Source organism: Thermobia domestica, chromosome 12 (assembly GCF_964235325.1).
Source record: "Thermobia domestica chromosome 12, izTheDome1.hap1.1, whole genome shotgun sequence".
NCBI classification, from domain to species: domain Eukaryota; kingdom Metazoa; phylum Arthropoda; class Insecta; order Zygentoma; family Lepismatidae; genus Thermobia; species Thermobia domestica.
The window spans coordinates 179,550,892-179,576,151 of NC_137465.1; the positions used below are offsets into that span (position 1 = coordinate 179,550,892).

At 34.6% G+C, this 25,260-nt stretch overlaps 1 protein-coding gene across 1 annotated transcript; it reads left to right on the forward strand.

Moving 5' to 3' along the window:
• The first annotated feature begins 14,402 nt into the window (after positions 1 to 14,402).
• LOC145666870 (5-hydroxytryptamine receptor 1-like) lies at positions 14,403 to 17,829 on the forward strand. Its single transcript, XM_081734453.1, has one exon. The coding sequence runs from the start codon at positions 14,975 to 14,977 to the stop codon at positions 16,481 to 16,483; it is 1,509 nt and encodes a 502-aa protein (XP_081590579.1). The 5' UTR covers positions 14,403 to 14,974; the 3' UTR covers positions 16,484 to 17,829.
• Positions 17,830 to 25,260: the final 7,431 nt, after the last annotated feature.

The window sequence follows — 25,260 nt, forward strand, 5'->3', positions numbered from 1 at the left end:
GCAAGATATATCTTTTTGATATAAATTGCGTACCGAGGAGCAGTTCTCTAATGTGGATTCAGTACTGCAAAAATAGCATCTATCATGGATTTTACTTTCCTATTGCAAGTGGAACCAGTAAATCTACCTATCTATCTATCTATCTATCTATCTATCTATCTATCTATCTATCTATATATATATATATATATATATATATATATATATATATATATATATATATATATATATATATATATATATATATATATATATATATAAGTTTCGGTTTTAATGTTAATTTTTATAGAACAAAATCGGTAGATCGGGAAAAATGGCTTTTGGTATAGATTCGGAGTCCCAAAAATAAGTGCCGTTTCAAAACTTTTCCTTTCTATTTAAACCAGAAGTGGTGATAGTATCAAAGCTGATCAATATACGAAAAAATGTTATAGAAGGAGAGAAACAGTTTTTCTTTTAAAATACGAATCTAGTACCGCAAGAGTGAGTTCCATCTCCAACTTTATTCTTTACTAGCTGAAATGCCCATTCTTCGCACGGGGAAAATATGTTTAATAATATATAATCTTCCCTATTCTATTTTCCTTGTGCGAAGAACGGGCATTTTATGTAGTTTGTGAAAATTCTGAAACCATCATTGTATTTTCAACGATGTCTATAGACATTATATCTTCTTTTAAACAAACTTGTAAATAAATGTAATGGCTCATACTCCGGTCCATCGTTGCCTGTTAACTTTCTTTGCTGCTATTTGAGGTGCCTAAGAGCATGAAGTAATTTAAAAATGAAACTGACATATATTTAACTTTCTGTCAATGTACACTCATCTCCAAAATGATTGTCGCATATTCTGTCGAGATTCATAAATATTATGTTGTACTAATATAATTTGCTAATGATTTCGTCCGGTATTTCTTATAATGCTAGTATGTGTATAATCTGCAAAGACATGTAGGGGGTATATGTGGTAAATTTTATGTCAAAAAAGCAGTAAGTAAGAACAATATAACGAAACATATCCTTACTTATCCATTTAGCAACATTTTGTTATACTCATTCTAATTTTCGTATTTATAATTTTTTTCGTATTAAATTTACCAGAAATATACGTTTCCCGCTTATACAAATACTAACAGTATTAGAAGTAGCACGCAAAATCACTATCAAATTATATTTCTACAAGACAGTTATAGATATGCGACAATCATTTTGGATATGAGTGTAGCCTACCTCCCAGAAAAGTTTCTCAGTAATCTATAATTTTAGTTAATTATTCTTCTGAATAAGTAATTCTTACCGTAACTCTGAAACACGTTTCTTTGTGGAAATGGTGTCGCTACTCTAGTAGAACAAATAGTAGAACAAATAGTAGTAGTTGTTGTTGTTGTTAGTAGTAGTACAAACAGTAGGCCTATGGTGGTAGTTTGTAATAGTAGTAAGTGGTGCTAGTAGTAGTACAAATAGTAGTAATAGCTCGAATTCGGTTAGGTTAGGTTAAGGTAGGTTCTGTTGTCTGACTCCCATCATGTACACATAATCCCATTTTCCTTTCAAAACATTAAATAGATTGAGAAGAAACTGAGCATAATGATAATGATACCTGTAAACTTTAATAAAAATGACCTCGTATTCTTAAGGTGTATCTTCCTAGTGGTGCACATTCTAGAACATTTTCAAACTTATAGGAAAAAATATAACATCCTGGCAGATTCTACAACAATTTCGAACTTTCTGGAATATTCCTGGATCATTCTAGAAGGTTCTATCTAGACCATTCTGAAAATTCTAGAACATTCTCGAACCTTAGGGAAACTTCTATAACAGTCTTTAACATTTTCCAAGATTGTTGGTAATTCTAGAACATTCTAGAATATTCGACCAATAATGATTTGTGTAGAAAGAAAAGCAACATTGAAATTGAATTTAAAGAAATACACGCATTGTCGTTAAAATTTAATCTTTTTTTTTTTTTTTTTTTTTAGCACAGTAACACTGTTGCTAGGGCGTTTTCTCCCTCTAGGACCCCTGGCTGGTCCAAATCGAAACCTTCTTCATGGATGGGAGATACAGGACTACAATACCTTATAACTCCCACGTGGCTGTGGGTCTTGGTTTCGGAGCCTTTGAGGCACGCACGGACCAACCACACTTATTTTTATTATACAGGGTGCGGCACGTAAAACCGGCCCGTAAAGTGAACACATAAAATGAAATGTAATGTGTTGAATATGATTAACTACAACATAAATGAAATGTAATGTTGACTCAATCTCCTGGTTGACTTTCGAGGACTTCTTGTCATTATCTCCTCCACCTGCATCTTTAATTCAGGTGTGCAGACAGATGGTCGTCTGTTCCTGGGAACATATTGAACCAATCCTGTACGCCGCCATTTTTCAATCAATTCCTGAATGGTGCTTTTTGCTGGCACAGAACGTCCTGGAAATTTCTCCCGAAACAAATTCTTTGTTTTCACAAAAGATTCAGTGAGAATGAACCCTTCAACAATGGCAACACGCTCGGATATCGAATACGGCATTATCACATACTGACACTCACCCGGTTTAACACAACGAAGCCTTTTTCTCAACTGGTTTCGACAAGTTTCACTGGCTGCGGCTGCACGTGACTGCTGAAGTCACGTAAGTCGACCCGACCTCGACACGGCATCTCTTGGTAGGAAGGTAGATTATTTAAGTGTTCCCAAAAACACAATATACCAGAATATTACGACGGGCCGGTTTTAAGTGCCGCACCCTGTATATATGTTGATTACAACCGTCCAAAAAATAAGCGCCATTTCAGCCTTTTTATTACCTATTTAAACCGGATGTAGTGACAGTATCAAAGCTGATCAATATACGAAAAATTGTTATAGAAGGAGAGAAAGTTTTTCTTTTAAAATACGAATCTACTACCGCGAGAATGTGTTCTATCTCCAAACTTTATTTCTTTATTACAGCCGGATCAGGTATATACCTACTACTACTTCCGGTTGTAATATTCATTCTCATAAAACGAAAACAGTAATAGGAAACTATATACGATTTATTATATAGATTAAAAATTCCAATTTTGTTTTCTCTCGTATTTCTTCACGAAAATTCTGTCTACTTTTGGCAATTTCAGCTCTGGAAAAGAAAATGCAAGTAAAGAGTAGCGCAGAACTTCTAACTCAAACCATTTATTACATAGTATATTTATGGCTTTTCGACCTATGGTACGCGAACAACTGTTGGGTGGTAACTATACGATTTACGGTAGTACAGTAGTGGAAAAGGTGGAAAATTCCTGTAATATAGCCTTACGTTAAACAAATTAATTTTGTGCCTGGTTTCATGGTAAAATTCTGATTTACCTTGTTAACATTTCAAGTAGCTGCCTTTATAATTCCCATCAATGGAGCACAGTGGCTTAGTTGTAGATCACTTGTCTCACATTCGAGTAGTCTATGGTTCGATTACGTAGGTTTGTGCTGGATTAGTTTGTTGCAGATTTTCTTGGCGTTCCTATGATTTACTCCACCAATTCTTACATTCGGCGGTGGCTCAGTGATAAATCCTTTACCTCTGATGCATGGGGTCTTTGGTTCGATCTCAGCTCGCGCCAAGTGAGCTTTGTGGAGGACAAACACCGTGTGTGTGGGGTTTCATTGGGGTTCTCCCGTTTTCTCCCATTTTCTTCATTCCACCATTTCATTCATTGCTCGTCATCCCCGTCTCCTTTAGTCTAGCCGGCATAATCGTGGGACCTAAAATTTAAAGACTTCGTTTCATTTCAATTCTTCCATTACTTAGCATTTGCATTAGTCTAAAGGGCATAAACGTGGAAAGTTAAAGCAGAACTTGTGTCATTTCATTGCACAATTCCCATCACTGTATAAGGCATGATGCTGGGTAAATATTACTCTCAACTTGCCATTTGATCGATTAATTAATTTGGACTTAATTCCTTGGTCAGCGGCGAGGTTATAAAGGACGAGACTTACAGCTTAAAGTAGGATCTGAAACACTGTAGTGTGTGCAATGTTGTCCCACCTGGATTCGAGCCCAAGACCTTGTGCTCTCTTGCTGCAAGACTACGGAGGAGGATTTTGAAGCTGTAACAAGTTTATGCAGTATAGAATAAATACGTTGTAATAATAATATCAGTGAAATTTCTTTGAAGCAAACATATATAGCTAAACGGGGTGCCGATGGGAGAGCCTTGATTGTAGGTCCCTGTCTCATACATCCTAGATGCTGAAACGAAGTACTAAACTCCAAAATAACCAACCTAACAACCAATAAATAAATAAATTTGGCTACATCAAGGCAAAAATTTGTGTCTAATTTAAAACGTAATCTTCCTTATCAAAGAACTACTCTGTTTCCATCAGCTTGGCATAATATTTTCTTAAAGACTTCCAAATTAAGCCTTGAAATATTTCTAAGGATCTTTCACAAGCATAACTAAGCCTTATTTATTCCCTAAATTTAAAAGTAAGTAATGCGTCAAAATAAAAACAGCAAAAAGTAGCTTAATATATATTTACAACAGATGTAACTCACAAGAACTCGTGTGAAAAAAAAGCACTACTATTTATGAACAACACACTATACTATACGTATTACTGCATTTGACGTAATGATATCGTGCCTCGAGCTCTCATGGGACTAAGAACGTTGATTGAGTTGATAGCCATGCAAATTTCCCAGCAAACACTATTAAACCAGAGAAATCAAACCCAAGTTCATAAATCAAGAATTATTATCAGAAAAAAAAAAAAAACTAAAATGAAATCAGTGAAAAATCTACACAATATTTCTAACACTTCAGAGAACACTAAATAACACTAAATTATTCTTATTTACTTATTCTTATTTACATTTTTATTCACGCATTTACTTTTATATTTATTTATATTTTTTCTAATTTGTAATATTTTAAAAGTAGTTACTATATAGATTTCCTTCTTGCTGTGTGTCTTTAGTAAGCATGGTTCCGAGTTCCATTCTGACTTTGAAAATAGCAATTCTGGTTTTAAAAGAATTAAATGAAATGAAATCTTTAACGTTAAAGGAGACGATGATGATGAGAAATGAATGAAACGGTGGAATGTATAAAGTGAAAGGAAGCGGGAGAACCTCGAGAAAACCCACGCACACGGTGTTTGTTCACCACAAACTTCACTTGACGCGAGCTGGGTTCGAATCAGGGACTCCATACACTAGAGTTGAATGCCACCGCGACCTCGTATATCAATTTTGGTATTTATCCAACGTTTTTAGGATTTAGGTACTTGAATTAAAAAGTTAGCGAAGTGTCATAATATATACTCGATTAATTTCATCTATGGATTGATTTGAATAGGACAACTCTTTCGTAATTAAGTTAAAAGGTACCGTTCTGATGACTAACTAACTGACTAACTGACCATCTTTAAAATCTTAAATAGGGTATATGATTTGTGACGTAGGGTATCACTAAAGAAAGATTTTTAGAAATTCGACTGGAAAGAAAGAAAAAGGGATGGCAATTATTATATTAAAATGTTCAATATCTCCGAATTCTTGAAAGTTAAGACATGAAATTTGATATTTAAATTTTTGCTTTAAAATAATGAGACAAATGTTTTAACATTTTAAAAATATTGGAACTAGAAAGGAAGAAATAGGCGAGCAGAAAAAGGCGTGGATTAAAATTATTATAACAAGATGCTAATACTGTTATAAATTAGGTCATGGTCCACTCGTATAGCAAAAATAATCAAATTTGGTGAAGATGTCTAAAAGGAGTTGATGACTATCAAAACATTCTTACATTTCTTTTATATAGAAAATGGCTTCCCTTAAAACGGAAATTCGATGAAAACTCGATCGTGTGTACTCTTATTTTTAATGAGAAGTTTGTATACAAGTTACATCTTCCTAACTTGATTGGCTTGTAGGATAGGGGTATACTTAATTTTGCGCGTAACTTATATTACTCCCACTCTCCTTAGGGTATGTATTTTAATTAAGGTAATTCGATTTAAAAAGCCAATTCGAAATAAGTTGATAACTGCATCCTAAAATTGATTTCAAACGCTTTCCCCTGATTAGATCACGAACAAAATCACTTTCTCTTTTATGTATTAGAAGTTCGTACAACTAACAACAATCCTGCGGCGAGGAACCACCAAAATTTTATAACGTAACTCGTTACACACAGGTTCTCAGTCATAATTATAGCTAGATTATATTACTAAAATCACTTAAAACAGTTTATGTTGCGTTTAGCTTTCCTGGTTTTTGTTGTAGTACACACTTATTGAAAAAATACACATATTTATGATTATGCGTACATCCCTTTTTATGATGGTTCCTGAATTATATCGTTTATTTACAAAACGTTGTTATGACAACGTAAAGACAAAAACTAATTAAAAAATCATCATAATATTAGAATCAATTTTGATTCTCTTTTCTTTTCGTATTTTCTTCTTCTTCTTCAAACTGGTTAGTGCATATTTTAAAATAATACATTGCCCTGAAATATAAGAAAAGACATTTAAAATTACACTGAAAATACAAGATGTTGTTGCATTCGGACAATGAATTTTGGCCGTATTATCTGGCTGGTTCTATTAATAGGACATAGTGATTGGTCGTAATGTAATTGAAACCTGTTCTTCAAAGTAGTATTCAAACAGTACTGGTTTGTATTGAAATGTAGGGTGCACCTACTGGGGGAGAGGGGCGCCGAGTCCGGACTCCCTCAGAAAAACCTCCTAACTCAATATACATTTGTGCACTTTCTCAATAAAACTGTAGATCTTTAACAAGGAGATGTTTGATGTAGCATGAAAATTTGATCTTATACTTCAACTGTACTCTTTCTCTTATAAAAACAATTTAATTCTATCTTTCTTTAAATATATATGGAAATATTTTACAATTATTTATCGTCTTTATGGGTGTAGAATAATACCCGTTCAATACTTTATAGACGTAATGATTTGTAGTATTGGACCCCCTGAAACCGTGGACCCCTCTCAACAAAAATTTCTGAGTGCGCGCTTAAAACAAAATAAATAAAATCTTTAAGTTTTACGTCCTGCTGTTATGCCGGTTAGGCTAAAGGAGACGATGATGATGAGAGATGAGTGAAATGGTGGAATGAAGAAAGTAGGAGAAAACGGGAAAACCCCGAGAAAACTCACGAGCACGGTGTTTGTCCACCACAAAGTCCACACGGCGCGAGCTGGGATTGAACCAGGGACTCCAAGCACCGGAGGTGAACGCTCTACCACTGAGCCACCGCGCCCAGTGCGCTCTTAGTTGGAAGCAAGTATCCCCAACTGAGGTGGAACACAAGACTACGGAAACTGCAATTCGGAATTTTGCTTATTACGCGAACGTTGTTCCTAATGCTTCTCACCACAGTTTAGAACTTCTAACTTTATTATTCCCAAGATGTCTTTGTGTACCATAAAGAATGTTTCGCAGAAAAGCGTGACATAAAAACTAAATTTGGAGGATGAACTTTATATTACCTACGCAGAGGCAAGTGTATAATTATTTTTACTAACAAGAGTGCAGAAGACATAAATTAATGTCTATGAAAATTCGTAGTTAAAACAAGAGAGAGTTACTTTGCTTCTTGTCATTTAAACAACACATGCTTCTTACGATACTGAACCGTGGATCTCAAGTATCAACAATATTTGCATACTCAAAGTTTACTAGCAAATACACATTGACACTTTTGGTATATTACTGTTTATTTATTATTTGGCATTTTATTCCCAAGATTTTGCTCAATGTATTATTTGTAAAAGCTTTTTGCTTGTCATGCTATCGCGAACGTGTTAATAAAAATAGTAAATTAGAATGATAGTTTATTTTAAAGTTTACTCTGCCTTAACGTTGATCAGATCACAAAATAGAAAGATACGAGGAAATGTAAATCTTTCAATGCTTGTTGCAAACAGGTAAACTTTGTGGATGGGCAATATAAAATTTACGCTATATTTATATACAATGTTTCAAGTTAAGCCTGGAAGTAATATTTCATTCCTTGTTACTCATTGTTGTTTTTTTGTTGAACTTCAACGTCTGTTTTCAGAACCGAGGCTCTATAAGCCGCGACCTTATAGTTTAGGATGTAATCCGAACTAAAGTAGTGCGATCAAACGTCAATAATTTTCCACTGGAAATCGAACCTAGAATCCTATTACGCGTGAATCAAAGTCGTATACGTACTACCTTCGCACTCGGTCGAGAAAGTGTAAACAACTTTTCGTCATTCACACCAGGCAAATGCCGGGGTGGTACCTAACATGTAGGTCCCATACCGCTTCCTTTCTTCTCCCATTCTCCTTCTGATCTTTCTTCCTTCTCTTTCCTTGGATAGGTGCTCGCCGAGGGACGTCATCAATCAAACATGAAGGGCTAACATGGCCATAGATGCCGAAAGCCCAGAAATCTAAATCCTAAATCTTAAATCTCAACAAGAGAAAAGAACACGAACACAGAAACATCGAGAGCAATTAAAGAAGTCCATGCTTTTTAGAACCATTCGAACCCACGATTGATTTCTCCCAAGCAAAATGCCAGAGGCCACTCAGCTATTGCCAGTGGCAGCCGATAGAACAGAGGGAATGGACACATATTTCACTCAAATCATACATTATATTGAATACATTAGCAATAACAGAGTAGCATAGGCGATATAGTACAAATAGAAATATAACATATACACCATCTGAAGAAGTTTGATTTGTATTGAGTGATATTTTCTTAATTAATACTGAAACCAGAAGTGGTAGTGAATTTATTGATTATTGAAGATATTATAATGGAGATGGAATATATTGTTGGGACATTTAACTTCCGCTTTTACGTGTAGTAGAGGCATCAGAGTAAAGACGGAATATTTTTATGGAACGCTTAATTATTTGCAGAAAACCACCTCCCACTATCTCTTACAGTTTTCACTCTATACTGATAAACGCAAGAAAACAGAAATGATTAATTTCTACTACTTCCAGTTGAATATCGGCTTCCTAGAACGGTTCTCGGATCTCTCGTCTTCTGTTACTGTGGGGTCTTTCATTCGATCCCGCGTCATGTAAAGTTCTATCCCCGGCCAAATCGATCCCGGAAATGGCCATTGGACAACATTGTCTTCGTTGTTTTTCTCGGTGTACTCCCGTTTCCTCCCACATTCGCATTTTACCAATTCTTCAATCAACATTCACTTGCCTTAACAATTGTCAACCTTAGACTAAAAGGACGTATAAGTGGGACGTTCAACTGAAATATTTTATTTCATTTCATTTGAATATCGCCTATAGAAACGAATTAAATTTCGAATTTGATCGTCTACATCTTGACTAAATTTGGTAGTGATTCATTCAGGGGCGTCATTTAGGGGGGGCAGGGAGGGGCAATTGCCCTCCCCTGAGTTTGAGATTTCTATAAATTTTATTAATAAAAGAGTAGTAAATCAGTGAAATACGCGAAATTTTACTTATATCAAGGGGTTTTGCCCCCCTCCCCTAAGCAAAACCTGAAATGACGCTCCTGGATTCATCAAGTATTCTTGAGATATTTTGCTTCCCGGATGAGCCGATAGACTTAATATTCGTATATAAAGGAGTTTTGTAAAACCAAACTTCGTAAAGGAATCTTTAATATTGAGAATATTTATTATTTTCTTTTTTTTCTAAAAACAAAAATGAAAGAAATAAAAAGAACTTCCGATGCAGCCTACGAGGTCAATTTGCAATGAGACTATAAACAGCCAACAACAATTGGAAAGATGATTCCTGTCAAACGTATGGAGTAATTGGAGATACGTCCCAAAGGAAACCATGATTGCAGGATTTGAAACGTTCCGATAGCGACGTTGTTAGAGTACCCTACTTTCTACTCACGTTCGGCTGTTTTATTATTCATACACATACTTGTTCAAAGATACTCGCATTTCTTATATCAAGAAGATCGTGCAAAATACTAAAAACACAATCACAAACAGAATTCGATTCAATATCACAGAAAACTTGTGTAGATAAAAAAGGTAATTAATTAATATTGCGTGTTATGTTTTTTTAATTTTTTTCCTCAAAAGAAACTAAAGAATATAGTGTTGTTTCCCGCATGAGACAATAAGAGATTTCACATTATTTGTGTATAGAGGAGGGACGATTTTTTTTTTTCATAGCCTACTAAGGAATTAACCATACAATGCATGATTTTATTTTCTGTGGGGGAAAAAAAGTAGCTTTGCAAGAGAAAAGAAAGAAGAGTAACGGAAGTACTGGTACGCTTAAAGTGCCATCTAAGCGGAAACTGTGGAATTGCAACTAGCTTCGAACGTTCCCAATCTGGTTGAAAATGCATTAGCAACTACCGTTATCTAGGAAAGCACATGTTACATTTACCACTATGATCCATATCTGTCCCACTATGCATCGTAGGGTTAAACAATAATCCGTCTAGTTGTAAAATTATCATGGAAGTTTAAAAAAAAATCTTACGGTTTAATGCGACCTTTAGGCTAAGGGAGACGATGATTTAGCCAAGTAAATGATGATGAAATAATTAATGGAATGAGAAAGTAGGAGGAGACGGGAGCACTCCAACAAAATCCAGGACACATTGTTGTTCACCATAAACTTACTTGACCGGGGATTGAATCAGGGACTCCATGCATCAAAGATGAACGCTCTACCACTGAACCATCGTGCTCCCGGCTAATGAAAATTAGATAACTACAAAACTAAGGAATTATTGAGGAATAACAGCAAATGCGTCCTTCCAGTTCTTTTTGATTGACTGATAAATATTTGTGTCTTGTTGTCAGAAGCGAGGCTGTGAAACCTGAAGTATAAAGTGAGCGCGATCACATCTGAACCACTACAGTGAACGCGATTATTTCCTACCGGAAATCGAACCCTGGACGTTATGCAGCAAGAGCATACGTGCTAGTTATTAGACCAGCGATGAGGAATTCCCTCTCCCTTACTTACACTTATAAGCTCAAGAATTTTGTGACGAACAGGAACTGGTAGAATTGTCAAAAATGTCTCCTGAAGTGTCATATTCTTAAATTATTCAACACGTACAACTTTTTTTTTCTTGAAGTCTTTCTGACTATATGTTATATTCTTGTATTTACTGTAGGCGATCTGTGGTTCTAATCGAGATTAGAATGCATGAGAATGAATTCGGTTTACATGATAAAACTAGGTCTATTTCATATTGCTTCGGTGCTAGTTAGAGTGCGACATTAAACTCTAAACGAATAGACTTTTTTCTTTTATGCAGAAATCTGAGCTTTTTTGTTACTAGTAGCACTCAAAATTATGAGCGAGAGAAGTGTAGGGTACAAAATAAAATAAATAATAATTCAAAAGCGATTATGTGGCACCTAACGGCTTTCTTGGTATTTTGGGATTTTGGGATTTTTAAGGTAAATTTTAGATTTTGACTCAAGTAGCTTTGGCATCTTTATCTTAGGATTTTGGTTCGTACCTCATTTTCTTCAGAATAAAGCAGCCTTCCAAATGATATCATTCACATATCTATGGGGTGCCCGTATACCTAAAAAGAGGAACTGAGAAAAATGGAGCATTTTCCTGAAGAAATCCTTCTTTCAAAAGTTTAGGCCACTCTGGACAGGTCCTATGTTAACGTACAGATCTCAAAATTCCTTGAAAAATACTATTGTGTTCGCAGGGCCGGATCCAAGATTTCCTGACGGGAGATGCACCAATAACTACCAATACATTTCAATTAAATTTGAAATCTTTAGATGCCTTTAGGTATCTGTGGTGTGTATGAGAAATTTCTCTGGAAATGCCAAGTGTCTCTTCTCGATAAATCCTTTTGCTTCAACCCTCAGAAAATTGACCCTCTTCCTTTTTTAAAAAACTCCGTCGGAAAGTATTGCTATTTTCACTGCTCGATTCTCACTTTAGATACTGTATATTCGAAACGGAGGGGGCTGCATGTGCTCCGGTGCAGCCCCCTAAATATCTTGAAAGCTAAGTAGGGGAAAATATTTCCCTTAGGCATAAGAAGGGAAGACCAAACAGATGTCATGACTCCGATCAACTTGATGAGCTCCTTCTCAAAACTACGCATGAGGATTTAATCTCAAAAGTAATACATTTTGTTCAGCTAAATGCAATCTATTGTTTGATTTGTATATATCATCTTCGGATACAATTTTTCTTTTATACGAATAAGTGCTCCCTTCTTTTATTATTATTATTATTATTATTATTATTATTATTATTATTATTATTATTATTATTATTATTATTATTATTATTATTATTATTATTATTAAATTTTAAGACAACATCCTTTAATTCTTCTCTGAATACAGCCTTATACGTAGGCGACAATCTTATGGAGAAGATCCCTCTGCAACTGTTATCATTTGCATAATCGTGTGTTTGCAGCGTAGTTAGCATATCCTTAGGTCACAGATAGTCAATTAGTGGCTCCACAAAAGTATGCAGTAATAATTCTATAATAAAGATTTTTTCTTTTTAACAGACAAGTTAGATACAGGAACGAATTACACCATTCATTCATTGTTACACAGGGGTGCCCATGTTCTGCTCCTCAAAGGCTTGAGAACAACTCTCAAATTTAGGTTTATTCCCTTAATTTACCGTTCTCCGCACCAAATTTACTACTATTCACCAAGTATATCTTTCTCCCCCAAGTTTACCATTCTTCCCCTAAAATTTATATTTACCTTTCTCCCCCAAATTTATCATTCTTCTCAAATTTACATTTCTACTCCAATTTTACCATTCTCTCCCCAAATAAGCCATTCTACCCCAAATTTACCGTTCTCTTCCCTAAATATGCCTTTCTACCCCAAATTTAACATTCTTCCTCAAAATATAGTCTACCTTTCTATCCCAAATTTACCATTTTCCCTCCCAAATTTATATTTCTCTCCCCATAAATTTATCATTCTTCTGTTTGATTTACCGTTTTCAATGAATAATTATTTCCTTCCCCAAATATTCTCATGGGTTCAACCTGTACCCTAAAATCTGCATGTGGGAACCTACACCCCTGTAGTTACATCCAATGGTGATTTCAGAAGATTTTAATCCACATTGATCATGAATCAAGATATGGTTCAGTAGTGAATTTCCACCCTAGAACCACCCTGTGAAATCATCATTGGTTTCATCATGCATTATGTAGAGAAAAATCCTAGAAAATCAAAGATTATTTTAATTCGAAATAACCCCGCTACCCCAACGATCACACATTTCTCTCCGGGGTAGAAAAATTTAAATCGACTACTGAACGACGCGTTTTGAGACTTCGGTTTACAGAAAAGTTAATTGGTTGATTCATTTGTATTTTACGTCCATTGTCAGCAGGAAGACTGTAGACCAGGTATTTAAACCAGAACCGATGTTCTCCCAATGAGAATCGAACATCAATCTAATATATCTCGTGCAGCGAAGTCATGCGCTCTAACCACTAGACTAAGAAGGAGCATTGGATTGGAGGGATTTCACAGAGATAAGGAGACACGCCTTTTTAAATTTGCTACAATGCTGCTTCAGGACAGAACTTCTGAAAAAAGAAATAAGTGTTCGTTTTCTTTTACATAAGTATACATTCTAGTTTTGAAATAAAATTAAAAGCCTAGTTTCTCGTAACATGCTTGTGTCCGTTAAGCTAAAGGAGAAGGATTGTTAATAAAAGATTGAACGTTTATTATTAATAGTAATAGTGTAGTCACCACGCCGTCAACAGTGGCGGAAGGTAAAAAAAAAACTAGGGGGGGCAGCCGGAACCCAGACTTGACAAGTATATCATGAATTTACTATGAACTTTCAAAAAATATAAATAATGACTTAAATTATTTTTGTCACTGAAAAAACTGGGGGTCAAGGCCTCCTGAGCGTAGGTTAGATCCGCCACTGGACCATACATTATACATTCTGCAAGAAGAAACAATGTCACTATTCATTAACATTTGACTTTTCTGTTTCCTAAATTCCTTAAGTACAGTGTTTACAGATTTATTACTTTGTACTCTAAAGTATTGTTCGATTAACAGTGATATGTAGTTTCTATTTCTCTCGTATCTCTCTCTCTCTCTCTCTCGGAAGCTTTTGTATGTTTTCAGTTCACTGGCCTTCGTTCTATCGCAAAACCATTGTTCGTTCGATTAGAGGGGAATGGTGGGGAAGAAGCCATTGGGTTTTAGAGAGCAAACTTGTGCGTTCAGTTAAGCTGATGAACCGACAAGTGTGTTTTAAAAAAAAGAAGGAAAGAGAAAGAGAGCGAGAGAAGAAAAACATGATTTTTTTCCTTTGTGGTTACTGGCAACCTTGTGTTCGCGTGTGGAGCCACTAATGTAGAAGTTTGGAGTTGCGCTCTGCGCCACCACCATCAGTGGTGAGGATGGAACGGGCGACTTACTCACTGATTGTGAGTCCGCGCGAGTGACTGTCTACGCTTTCGCTTGGCACTGATCTCTCTTTGGTTGTTCTCGAGCAGTGCCTCGGAATCTTTCTTAACCCGCGTTCGCCGTCGCCGTCGTGAGCGCAGAAACTTAATCTCGGGCGACGAAAAAAAAAGGAGAGAGAGAGAGAAAGAAAGAAATAAATCACCAATATGACGGAAGATGATTCAAGTTATCGGTGGCTATTCAAGAAGAACTTTCTTCAGCCGGGGTATGAACAACGTACCACAGAACATCAAACCTTTAACAAAAGTTTCATAATGAATACTTTAACGCATTACTCATGAACTTCATTCGGTGACACTGAAAAAAACAACATCAATCAATAACTTAATATCGGCTTAGTTTTGTTTGGTTTTCACCACAAAAACCAGAAGCAATAGTTCCATATGTGATTTCTCTAGCAGGCGCTGACCAGACGAAAAAAAAAAAAAAAAGTACCAATCACAAAACGAAACGACATATCCATCTCCCTACTGGAGTTTACGCTGACATGGTGAATAGCAGTTTTGTGAACAAAACGGATAATGTGTTCGCATCCTCCCCGTACACTCCTGCAGAAGCAGTTATTATAGCTATTGTCCTGAGTTGTATAACCTTCGGAACCATCGTGGGAAACATTCTTGTTTGTGTGGCTGTGTGTCTAGTCAGGAAACTACGGCGTCCGTGCAATTATTTATTAGTGTCTCTAGCGGTGTCGGATTTGTGTGTGGCTATTCTTGTGATGCCCATGGCGCTCCTGAAGGAAATACTTGGAAAATGGACCTTTGGCACCGTGCTTTGTGATGTGTGGGTTTCGTTTGACGTGTTATCATGCACAGCATCAATTCTTAATTTATGTATGATTAGTGTTGACAGATATTATGCCATAACAAAACCGTTAGAATATGGTATAAAACGAACGCCAAAACGAATGATAATATGTGTTGCATTTGTGTGGTCAGGCGCCGCATTTATAAGCCTTCCGCCATTATTTATTCTTGGCAATGAAAACAAGGACGAACAATGTTTAGTGTGTCAGGCTTTTGCGTACCAAATATACGCTACTTTGGGATCCTTCTACATTCCTTTAACTGTAATGATCATAGTGTACTACAAAATCTTCCAAGCTGCTAAGAAGATTGTTACGGATGAAAAGAAGGCACAAGCCCATCTAAAGTTAAAAGCCGAAGAGGCTCAGTGCTTTATGGACAAAATGGTGGTGACAGAGATTAGTAAAAACGGTAGTGCTCCCGAAACTCGTTTGACATCCTCACCTGCAAAATTATCGTCAACGGCACTTGTACCACCTGAAGGAGCGCCAAGTATTCCATGGACAAATACCCGTGAACGCACAAGTACTACCAGCACTAACACAACAGCGAGCAGCTGCACAACACGGTGTTTTGGTGTTCGTGGTCAAAGGTCATCGCACGGTTCTGAATGTGCTTTGACGATAGAGAAACGAACTTCCATCCCCGAACATAATAATCAGCATCATGTACCTCAGCATCATCCTCAAGGACACTTGGTTGGTCTCGGACGTAAAAAATCTCACGCTACCCGATCAAAATTACGCTTTACGCTAGCTAAAGAGCGCAAAGCGTCAACTACGCTTGGCATCATCATGAGCGCCTTTATCGTATGTTGGTTGCCATTTTTTGTTCTGGCATTAGTGTCACCGTTTCTGAAAGAGCCAGACGCTATCCCACCATCGTTAGCAAGCCTTTTCTTGTGGTTAGGCTATGCTAATAGCCTATTAAACCCCATCATTTATGCTACCTTAAATAGAGACTTCCGTAAACCGTTCCAGGAGATATTGTGTTTGCGGTGCAAAAGTTTAAATAGTATGATGCGAGAAGAATTCTACCATTCACAGTACGGTGATCCCGATCTCACTATAGCATGCCCGACAACAAGGTACAAAGGCGTCCAAGAAGATGAGTACAGCAATGAACATGCAGCTATTCATCATAACAATCACGAAACAGGTGCAGGAGAGCATGATGAGTCATTTTTGTAACAACAATTAACCCAACTTGTCCCTCCAACAATGCAGCAACAATCAATCATCACAAATGGAAGAAGACGTCTCCCAGAAGAAAGAAAAATATTTACCAGTTTTCTGTGTTTTATACTGAAACCAAATGCGTGTGTAGTGTTTTTTTTTTTTTTTTTGTGCGTGTGTGTGAATCAGTAAGTATGTATGTAAAATAAATATATATATATAAATACGGTATAAATATAGAGATAAAATGTATAGATATATTAGTGCGTTTTTGTTGATTACAAAAGTATTAAGAGCAATCAAAATAAAACAAAAGAAATAACCATCAGTGTTTGTGAAATTTTGATATGGAAGAGGATAGTGCATCATTAGTTTTGAAAATTTCAAAAAAAAAAAAAAAAAAAAACTTTTTTTTTGAAAGATGATGAAAATTTAATAGCTATCAACGCGTAAGAAAATACATAAGCAGAGAAGTGAGTGTTGTTCATAATATGTGACGATATTTATATGTATATATATCTATATCTGTGTGTATATGTGTGTGTGTGTCTGTTTTTGCGCATGTGTGCGTGAATGATATCTGTTATTTATATATACATATATCTACATAGAAATCTATTTTCTTGTCGTCTTTCGAGTGAATTCTTTAATATGTTGTGTGGTGCTTACATGGCCTCAAACAATGAATAATCACAAAAGAAAACCAAAAACGACTTAGTACCCCGATGACGATACAACTTTAAAACTATATAAAATAAAAACAACCGAACGTATTATTTGTACTGTACTACTAATACTACAATTACTATTATTATTATTATTATAATGACTACCATGACAAGTGATAGTATTTGTGCTATAACTATACATATGGCAAATGACGAAAAAAAAATCTGACTCCCGTCATATCAAAAGAAAAAAAACTCGGTTCAACAAAGACCGTTAATTGAAGACTAAAATTCGTGAGAATGACTTTTTTTTAATGGCCAGTATCACAGCCAAAGAAAAAGCAATCATTTATTTATATACACGCAAAAATAAAATTATTGATATATGTACATATGTACAAGTGAGATATTATAGAGAGAATGTATATATAAATATATAAAGAAATTATATATATACTTATTCAGAGTGATATATATATTTTATCGCAAAAATGAACACAGTAATTTGCTGCGCAAATTAGCAAAAATGTAATTGAATCGAGAAAAAAAAAACTATTTCTCAATGAAACTAACTATGTTTATTTTTTCAATACCAAAAAAAGTATATACGTCTCCCTCTATATACAGATACAAGATTTTACAGAAACAATAATTACAATAAAAGATACCGTGATATATTTTTTCATATGTATAATTTATCCTTCAAATTCTCAAATATTTCTTTTGTCTCGATACTATTATCTCTAAATACTAATTTGAGAGAAATTTGTTACCGCATCTTTTTAGAGAACACTATTATGAACGGTAGTGACCGTTCCTTTTTTATACTACTATCTCTAAAAAGTACTATTTTGAGAGGAAGTTGCTATCGTTTATTTTTTTTCTTCTTTACAGAACAGTGTTGGTTCCAATATTTTTTTTGTTATATTAGTCTAAAAATTACTATTTTTGAAAGAAAGTTGTTTTCGTTCTTTTTTCTGTTAGAAAAAATATATTAGTACTGCAACTTTGATAATTTTGCCAGTGTTCAAACAATATTAAAATGCACAGAATAGTTCTAGTAAGGCACGGATCCTAGTTTCGGTCAGAGAAATTGGAGGGGGGAAAATCATAGTTATTTTGCGTATTGGAAAGTATGATAAACAGCCGTAACTGTAATTTTAGTTACTTGGAACTCAATAATAGGTTAATAATAATAATAATAATAATAATAATAATAATAATAATAATAATAATAATAATAATAATAATAATAATAATAATAATAATAATAATAATAGATCATCTGGAATCCAAGAACGGTTAACTGAATTAATCATCTCTGGATTACCTGTAAACATACTTATTCGAAAATGAGAAAATATTTCCATAAATGATTAATTTTTAACACAGGCCCAAACACTTAATTTTTAAGAATTCTTTCTGTCTTAAATATACCGTCACTTGCATTGTATGTATGTTAAATATTTCCCGAGTTATGGATCATCAAAAAAGAATTCAGATCTATAGTACTACACATCTTACGCTGACTACAGAACATACGAAATTTGCATGGAGCCTAGACCTTGACTTGTTTAGTAAGAATGTGATATATACATATATTCTTTTCTTCTGTGGAGATTTCTGGTTTCGAGTTCATTTCCGTTAAAGTCGAATTTTTCACTTCATGTACCCTACGTGAGACCTTATGAACTAATCCGATCTTGACCGATCTTCGAATGGAGAGTGATATTGACTTTCTTATTACACATGTGAAATATTTCCCTGTACAGAACTTGTTTTCGAGTTACTGGCCATCAGTGTTGGAGATAGGACTTAAAATAATAATAATAATAATAATAATAATAATAATAATAATAATAATAATAATAATAATAATAATAATAATAATAATAATAATAATAATAATAATAATAATTGCTACTTTTATATAAAACAAGAATTATTAGTTTATTTATTTATTTTTATTTATGAATATAATTAAAGGTAACCTGAACACCAATTTACACTGGAATATCGAACAAATCAAAGAGACGATAACATAAATAACAATAATAATATTTACATAATAACAAGAAAGACTGACAATAGCTGACTAAAGTTTATCCACTAAAATGACATCGTAGTGCAGAGTTATATGCAGCTTCAGAATTAAATAAATCTACAGATGTATGTGACAATTCGTTGTATAATTTAGGAAACCTGTGGAACAGAGAACGCTGAACTATTGAAAGTCTAGGTCGTACTATATGAAAAGGATGTGTGTTACGTGTTTTTCTGAATGAAATTCGGAAATACAATTCTGAAAATAGTATTTCGGACCTGAGTTGAGCATGTGTGAGTTTATACACATATTTAAGGTCACTGATTTTATGACGAGTGTCAGGTAGTTGAATATTTAGTGTTTGTAACAGTTCGTGTTTTGATATCGCACGTGTGCGAGGTAGTCTAAAGCGTACTATTGCAAGGAAGATGTATAGAACTGAGTTTAGCCGGAATAGATTTGTAGGAGCTGCCACAGTCCAGATAGGTGAATAATATTCCCTTTTAGAAGAAATTATTGCCTTGTAGAACCTTGCTAAGAAAGAGAGGTTCCGTTTTTCTGTTAATCTATACAGAAGTCTTAGTATGCGCTTCGGTGGCTTAGTGATAGTGTTTATATGTTCGGGTGAAATACATGATACAAGCCTGATAAACGGTAATAAAATGTAGTGTGTGCTTATAATAGAGGAGGAAGATGGATTTCAGTAATTGGAAAACATTACTGTATAACAATGAATCACAAGAACATATTGTAGAAACCGTGCTCGGGCCTGGGGGGCTAGGCCTCCCAGTTTATTGAGCGACAAAAATAATTCAAGCTATTATTTATATGCTATTGAAAGTTTATTGTAAACTTATGATATAACTAGCATAGTCTGGGTTCTGGCTGCCCTCCCCCTCCTCTACCTTGTAGATCCGGCACTGTTTTAGCATATTTAGTATGTCAATGTTCGCTGCAAGTTTTAACTCTTTCGAGTAAATTCACCGAATTTAGACTAAATTTCTTTGCAAGATTTCAGAAAAGCAATATTCAAAGAAAGAAAGATTGAAACATCGTCAGTATTTGTAACAAACATCCTATATATACAGTGTATACACACAATATATCCATGTCCATTATGGAGTTTCTTAAGCTGGTGTCACGAAAGAAACACATGGAGGTCACGCAGAGAGAATTAAAAAGATAAATGCAATTAGGATCTAGTAGTGGAAAAAATATTTTTAACCGACTTCAAAATAAAAAGTTTCTCAGTCTGACCTGTATGCGTGTTATACGCGATGTATGGCTATACGCGATTATATAGAGAACGGTTGGTCATATTTCGATAGTTTTCACTAATCGAATAAGCAATTTCCAAGGAAATTTTATATACATGAAATCTTTGAAAAAAAATTATCTTTTGAGAAATCAAATAATTCCTGCAACGACTAATGATTAAAACTTATCCTAATATGTACTGCAACCAGAAATTTAATGAAGTTAGGCGGGCTGCATAAAACCAAGGGGTAAGGACGGTTTTAGCCAGCCTTTTTCGAACGATTTAATACTGGTGATGAATCTCAAGGTCATTGGCGATACCATGACTGTTTACATGTCGGTTTTGCTAAACTTTGGTCAAAATATCATCAACATTTTCTGTAATTGATCGGCCACTGCGAGGAGCATCTTGGACACAGAAATGTTCAGGAGGAAAGTGACTGTTTTACAGATTTTTTATGTTTATGTTCCTTGCTTGAAGTGCCTAAATTCCGCAGCCTACTCAACGTACCTATACTTGAGAGGGAGTCACGATGGCCCATTGTAGAGTGATTTCAAGTGTCGAGGATTTGATCCCAGGCCATGTGAGTACGTGATGAATGACATTGAGAGAGAGAGAGAGAGAGAGAGAGACATCCGCGGTTGGAATTCGAGAAATAAATCATCGGACAGCATCCATATTCTGATTAAAATTGTGATTTTGTGAAGCACAAAAATCAAACTTTCTCATTCTAACTTGCAAGCATCATTTCCGTAGTTGTTGAATTAAGATGGAGAACTCTTTTTCAAGCATCATATGATTGCGCAGGGAGAGAAAGATCTTAACACTTGGAAAATGAAGAATTAAAATCTCACAGGTTTCGAATACGGGTTTTGAACTAAAAACGTCTCTGTTGCGACGCCACGACGTTAACCACTCGCGGTATATATATATCCGTAAAGTACTAACAGACATTTGTAAAAAATGAAATCTGATCAAGGGTATAATAGTTAGAAGGATCTAAAGCTAACATTGTAATCTATGGAAAATCTTATTTGTATGTTAGCTTCTATCTTCTACAAGCTCTCGTCGATGTTCTAGCGGTTTCTTGGTGGGAGAGCATATGTGGAGTTTTAAACTGTCCTCGATATTTCGGTGTTCATGTTCCTGTCGTGTTAAGTAGAAAAAAGTGGGAAAAAGTGAAATTAAGTAAAAAAAAAAAAATATTGGTAATTAGGGAAATAAAAAAAGAAAAAAGTGGTTTGCGTGTGTGTCTTCAGTGCATGTGGTCCCGGGTTCGATTCCCGGTGGCAGAGTACAAAAATTAATTTCACAATCATTCACTTTTATTAAACATCTGTCTCCTTTGAGATATAAAGAATAATCGTGGGAAGTAAAACTAAAAGATTTCATTTTTCGAATTTCTACTGTATGTCCGACTGGAAAGTTCAGTTCTTGTGCTTCACACAATCACAATTTTTATCAGAACATGGATGCTGTCCGATCATTTGTTTCTGCAATGCTAACCTTGCATATGTGAATATATTCCCCTCTGTTTCCATATTTGAATCTCTCTCTTTCTCTCTCTCAATGTCATCCGCCGTGAGCTCACATGGCCTGCGATCAATCTCTAACTTTTGCTAGCAGATGTAAGCGTATAGCTAATGGGTAATCGTGACTCCCTATAGGTTTGTTGTTAGTATGCTGTATTATTTAGGCACTTCAAACACGAAACGTAGACACAAAAATTAGTAAACCGAGAACTAAAAATAGACATAAAATAGTAACAATGTACATAAAAAAATACTCAGGAACTAAGTTATCATTCGCATTTACTCAATGAGAAGAAAGGAAATTAATCATTGAAAAACATTCATTTTTTTAGTAGTTTGTAAAAAAGTAAGTCCAGGCATTTTTTTTTTTAATGAAAGGAATATCTTACGTCGCAGCAACAGTGACTTGGCAACGGCTGCTTTAGACAACTTGCACTTTTATCGAAATAAAATTGTAAAATGTAGCGCAGTTTTACGGAATATTCACTCATACTCACGGCGCAACACCTTAGGTCTGATGCTAAGAATACCAACAAATTTTGCATACATATTAGTCCCAAATATTAGCTATCAAATAAGAGTTAGGCTGGATCGTCTGCAAATGATATGCTTTGCGATTTGGAACACTAACGCTACCACATATGCAAAAGCCTAACTACATTTTAGACTACGTGATATTTTGTTACGGTTTTCACTATTGTAATGAGCTATTCTCAAGGCAGCCTTCTAGCTATAGTAATAAAAGTATTTTTAGTAATTTAATAATTAATTATCAAGCATTTTTCCACAAATACTTCGTAGAAAGACACATTTTATAGGGAGTTAGGGTTCTATCTTTACTTTAGAAACAAAATCTTTTAGTTTAGCGTCCCACGATTATGCGCTTTAGAGTAAGGGAGACGGATGATTAACGCAAGGGAATCATGATGGGAGAATTGGTGGAATGATAAAGTGTGAGGAAACTGGAGTACCCCGAGGAAACACATGGACACAATGTTGTTCCCCACAAATTTACATGGCCGTGGCCCGAACTAGGGACCAAACACACCAGATGTAAGCGCTCTACCAGTGAGCCACCGTGTCGCCATCTTTAGTTTAGGTATCTAACTACTGGGTAAGGGAAAAATAATTTTAAAAAATTAGAAGATAAAATAACTGACTTCAAAAAAAGCACTAAAAAGCAGAAAATAAAAGAACAACCGATTTTAAGAACACATTAAAAAGCAAAAAAAAATAAATAAATATGTGAACAGACCAAAAAGGATACTAAAAGACAAAAAAAATTAAAGCTCTAAAAAGCAAATAATAATAATAATAATAATAATAATAATAATAATAATAATAATAATAAAACTCTTAAAAGCATAAAATAATTTATTATTACTATCAATAAAAATGTTTTAAAATCGTGCAAACCAAACATATTAATACCTTCTAAAATTAATCCAAATAATTTTATATTAGGCATTAATTTTATTCAACTTAGCACGACTTTAATTTTTTTATAGCTAATAATAATAAATTATTTCTTCTTTTATGCGTTTCATTATTATTATTATTATCTTCTTTTTGGGCTTTTATTATTTTTGCTTTTTAGTGTCACTTTTTGAAGTCTATTCATATATTCTTTTAAAGTTTTTATTAAAGATAATTATGATTTCTTATTCTGATACCACATCACTCAAGAAATTCGTAGAACAACTAATAAAACAGCAATTATTAGGCAAAATTCGAGGATATTCATCAACATGTCTCCTTCAAGAGTGATACATCCATTCCAATGCTTCTCTAACATTTCGATGCTTTTTTTTTTTTTTTTTTTTTTTTGTAGAATATTTTATCTTTGGCGTTAAAATAGATTTCAGTTTCGGCAATCACTTCTTTATTGGAGTCAAATCTCTTTCCTTGGTGCATTCTTCTTAGATCTGCAAACAGGTAATAGTCCCTAGAAGCTAGATCCAGACAGTACGGTGGATAGAAATGTAATCAAAGTTAAATTCGTGAAATTTTGCCATTATTGCGATCGACTTGTGACACGGTGCATTGTCTTGATGAAAGAGCACTTTTTTCCTCTTCATTTTGGGGTCATTTTTTTCGTAATTTCTTCCCTCAAATGCACCAATAACACCAAATAACATTCGCTATTGATGGTTCTTCCATTAGACATTTTTTATTTCGATACTTATTGTCAACTGCTATTCCTATTTATATGAAGGTTACTAAAATGAGATATATAAGGGAAAGCAGCACTAATAGAACAGCTAATTACAAACGGTATACTACTTATGGGGATCGCTAGCAAGAGGAAATGTAAAAGATAGGTAGTGGTATAGAATAGATTGAGAAACTCTGCTCTATGATAACATTCTGAGAAATGTTTAACATTATGTGCATCCTGTGAATTTATTGTGTTTTAATTAATCGAGAAGAATAATTTCGCTCCATGTCTACAAAGCTCTCTTTCTGCTCCATTCTCCCCAAAGCAATGTGAGTTGCTAATCTAATTTTAATAAATTCGGCTCAAACAGAAATCGCTAAAATAAAATCAGCAGATTTCTTCAATAATGTTTAAATGTTTATTACGCAGCAAACAATATACATAGCCACAAGTGTACCCAGACAGCAGGAACATGATACATGTAACTCTATATATGCAACAGTCTTAGATTCTACTTAACAGGAGGCTAAATACAACAGCAATACAAGTTATACATGCAGTCGATATCGTAAAATAATAATAGTAGTAATAACAACAATAATAAAACGAAGATACAAATTTTTTTAAAAATATTACATATGACATATGACAAATGATAGGAAACTAAAAGAAAATACATGAATAAATTACGAATTAATAACACTTAAGAAAAGTTTTTAATAATAATAATAATAATAATAATAATAATAATAATAATAATAATAATAATAATAATAACAATATGGAAATGACTGTCCCTTTTGTGGTAAAAATATTCATTGATTTCAACAGGTATCTTTTTCTTATAAGTCCACATTCACTTATTTTTATCCTCCAGGGACGGATCCAGGATCGACTTCTGGGGGGACGGTGGATTGTCATACTGCTACTTAGAGCTACTTTTCAGAGCTTCAAACTCTGGGATGGGTTTTATATATATAAACTAAGAAAGTTTCTTCTTCTGGAGGGGGGGGGGGAGCGATCGCCCCCTGGATCCGCCACTGTTACCCTTAAATTAACGTTATCAGGTTTGTTTCATATATATTACCCTAATTCTCGTTTTAAGTAGCAATTATTGATTTTGGGGGGAGGG

Bases quoted from the DNA above. Each gene is read 5' to 3' on its own strand.
- LOC145666870 (XM_081734453.1), top strand. From the start codon at position 14,975: ATGGTGAATAGCAGTTTTGTGAACAAAACGGATAATGTGTTCGCATCC.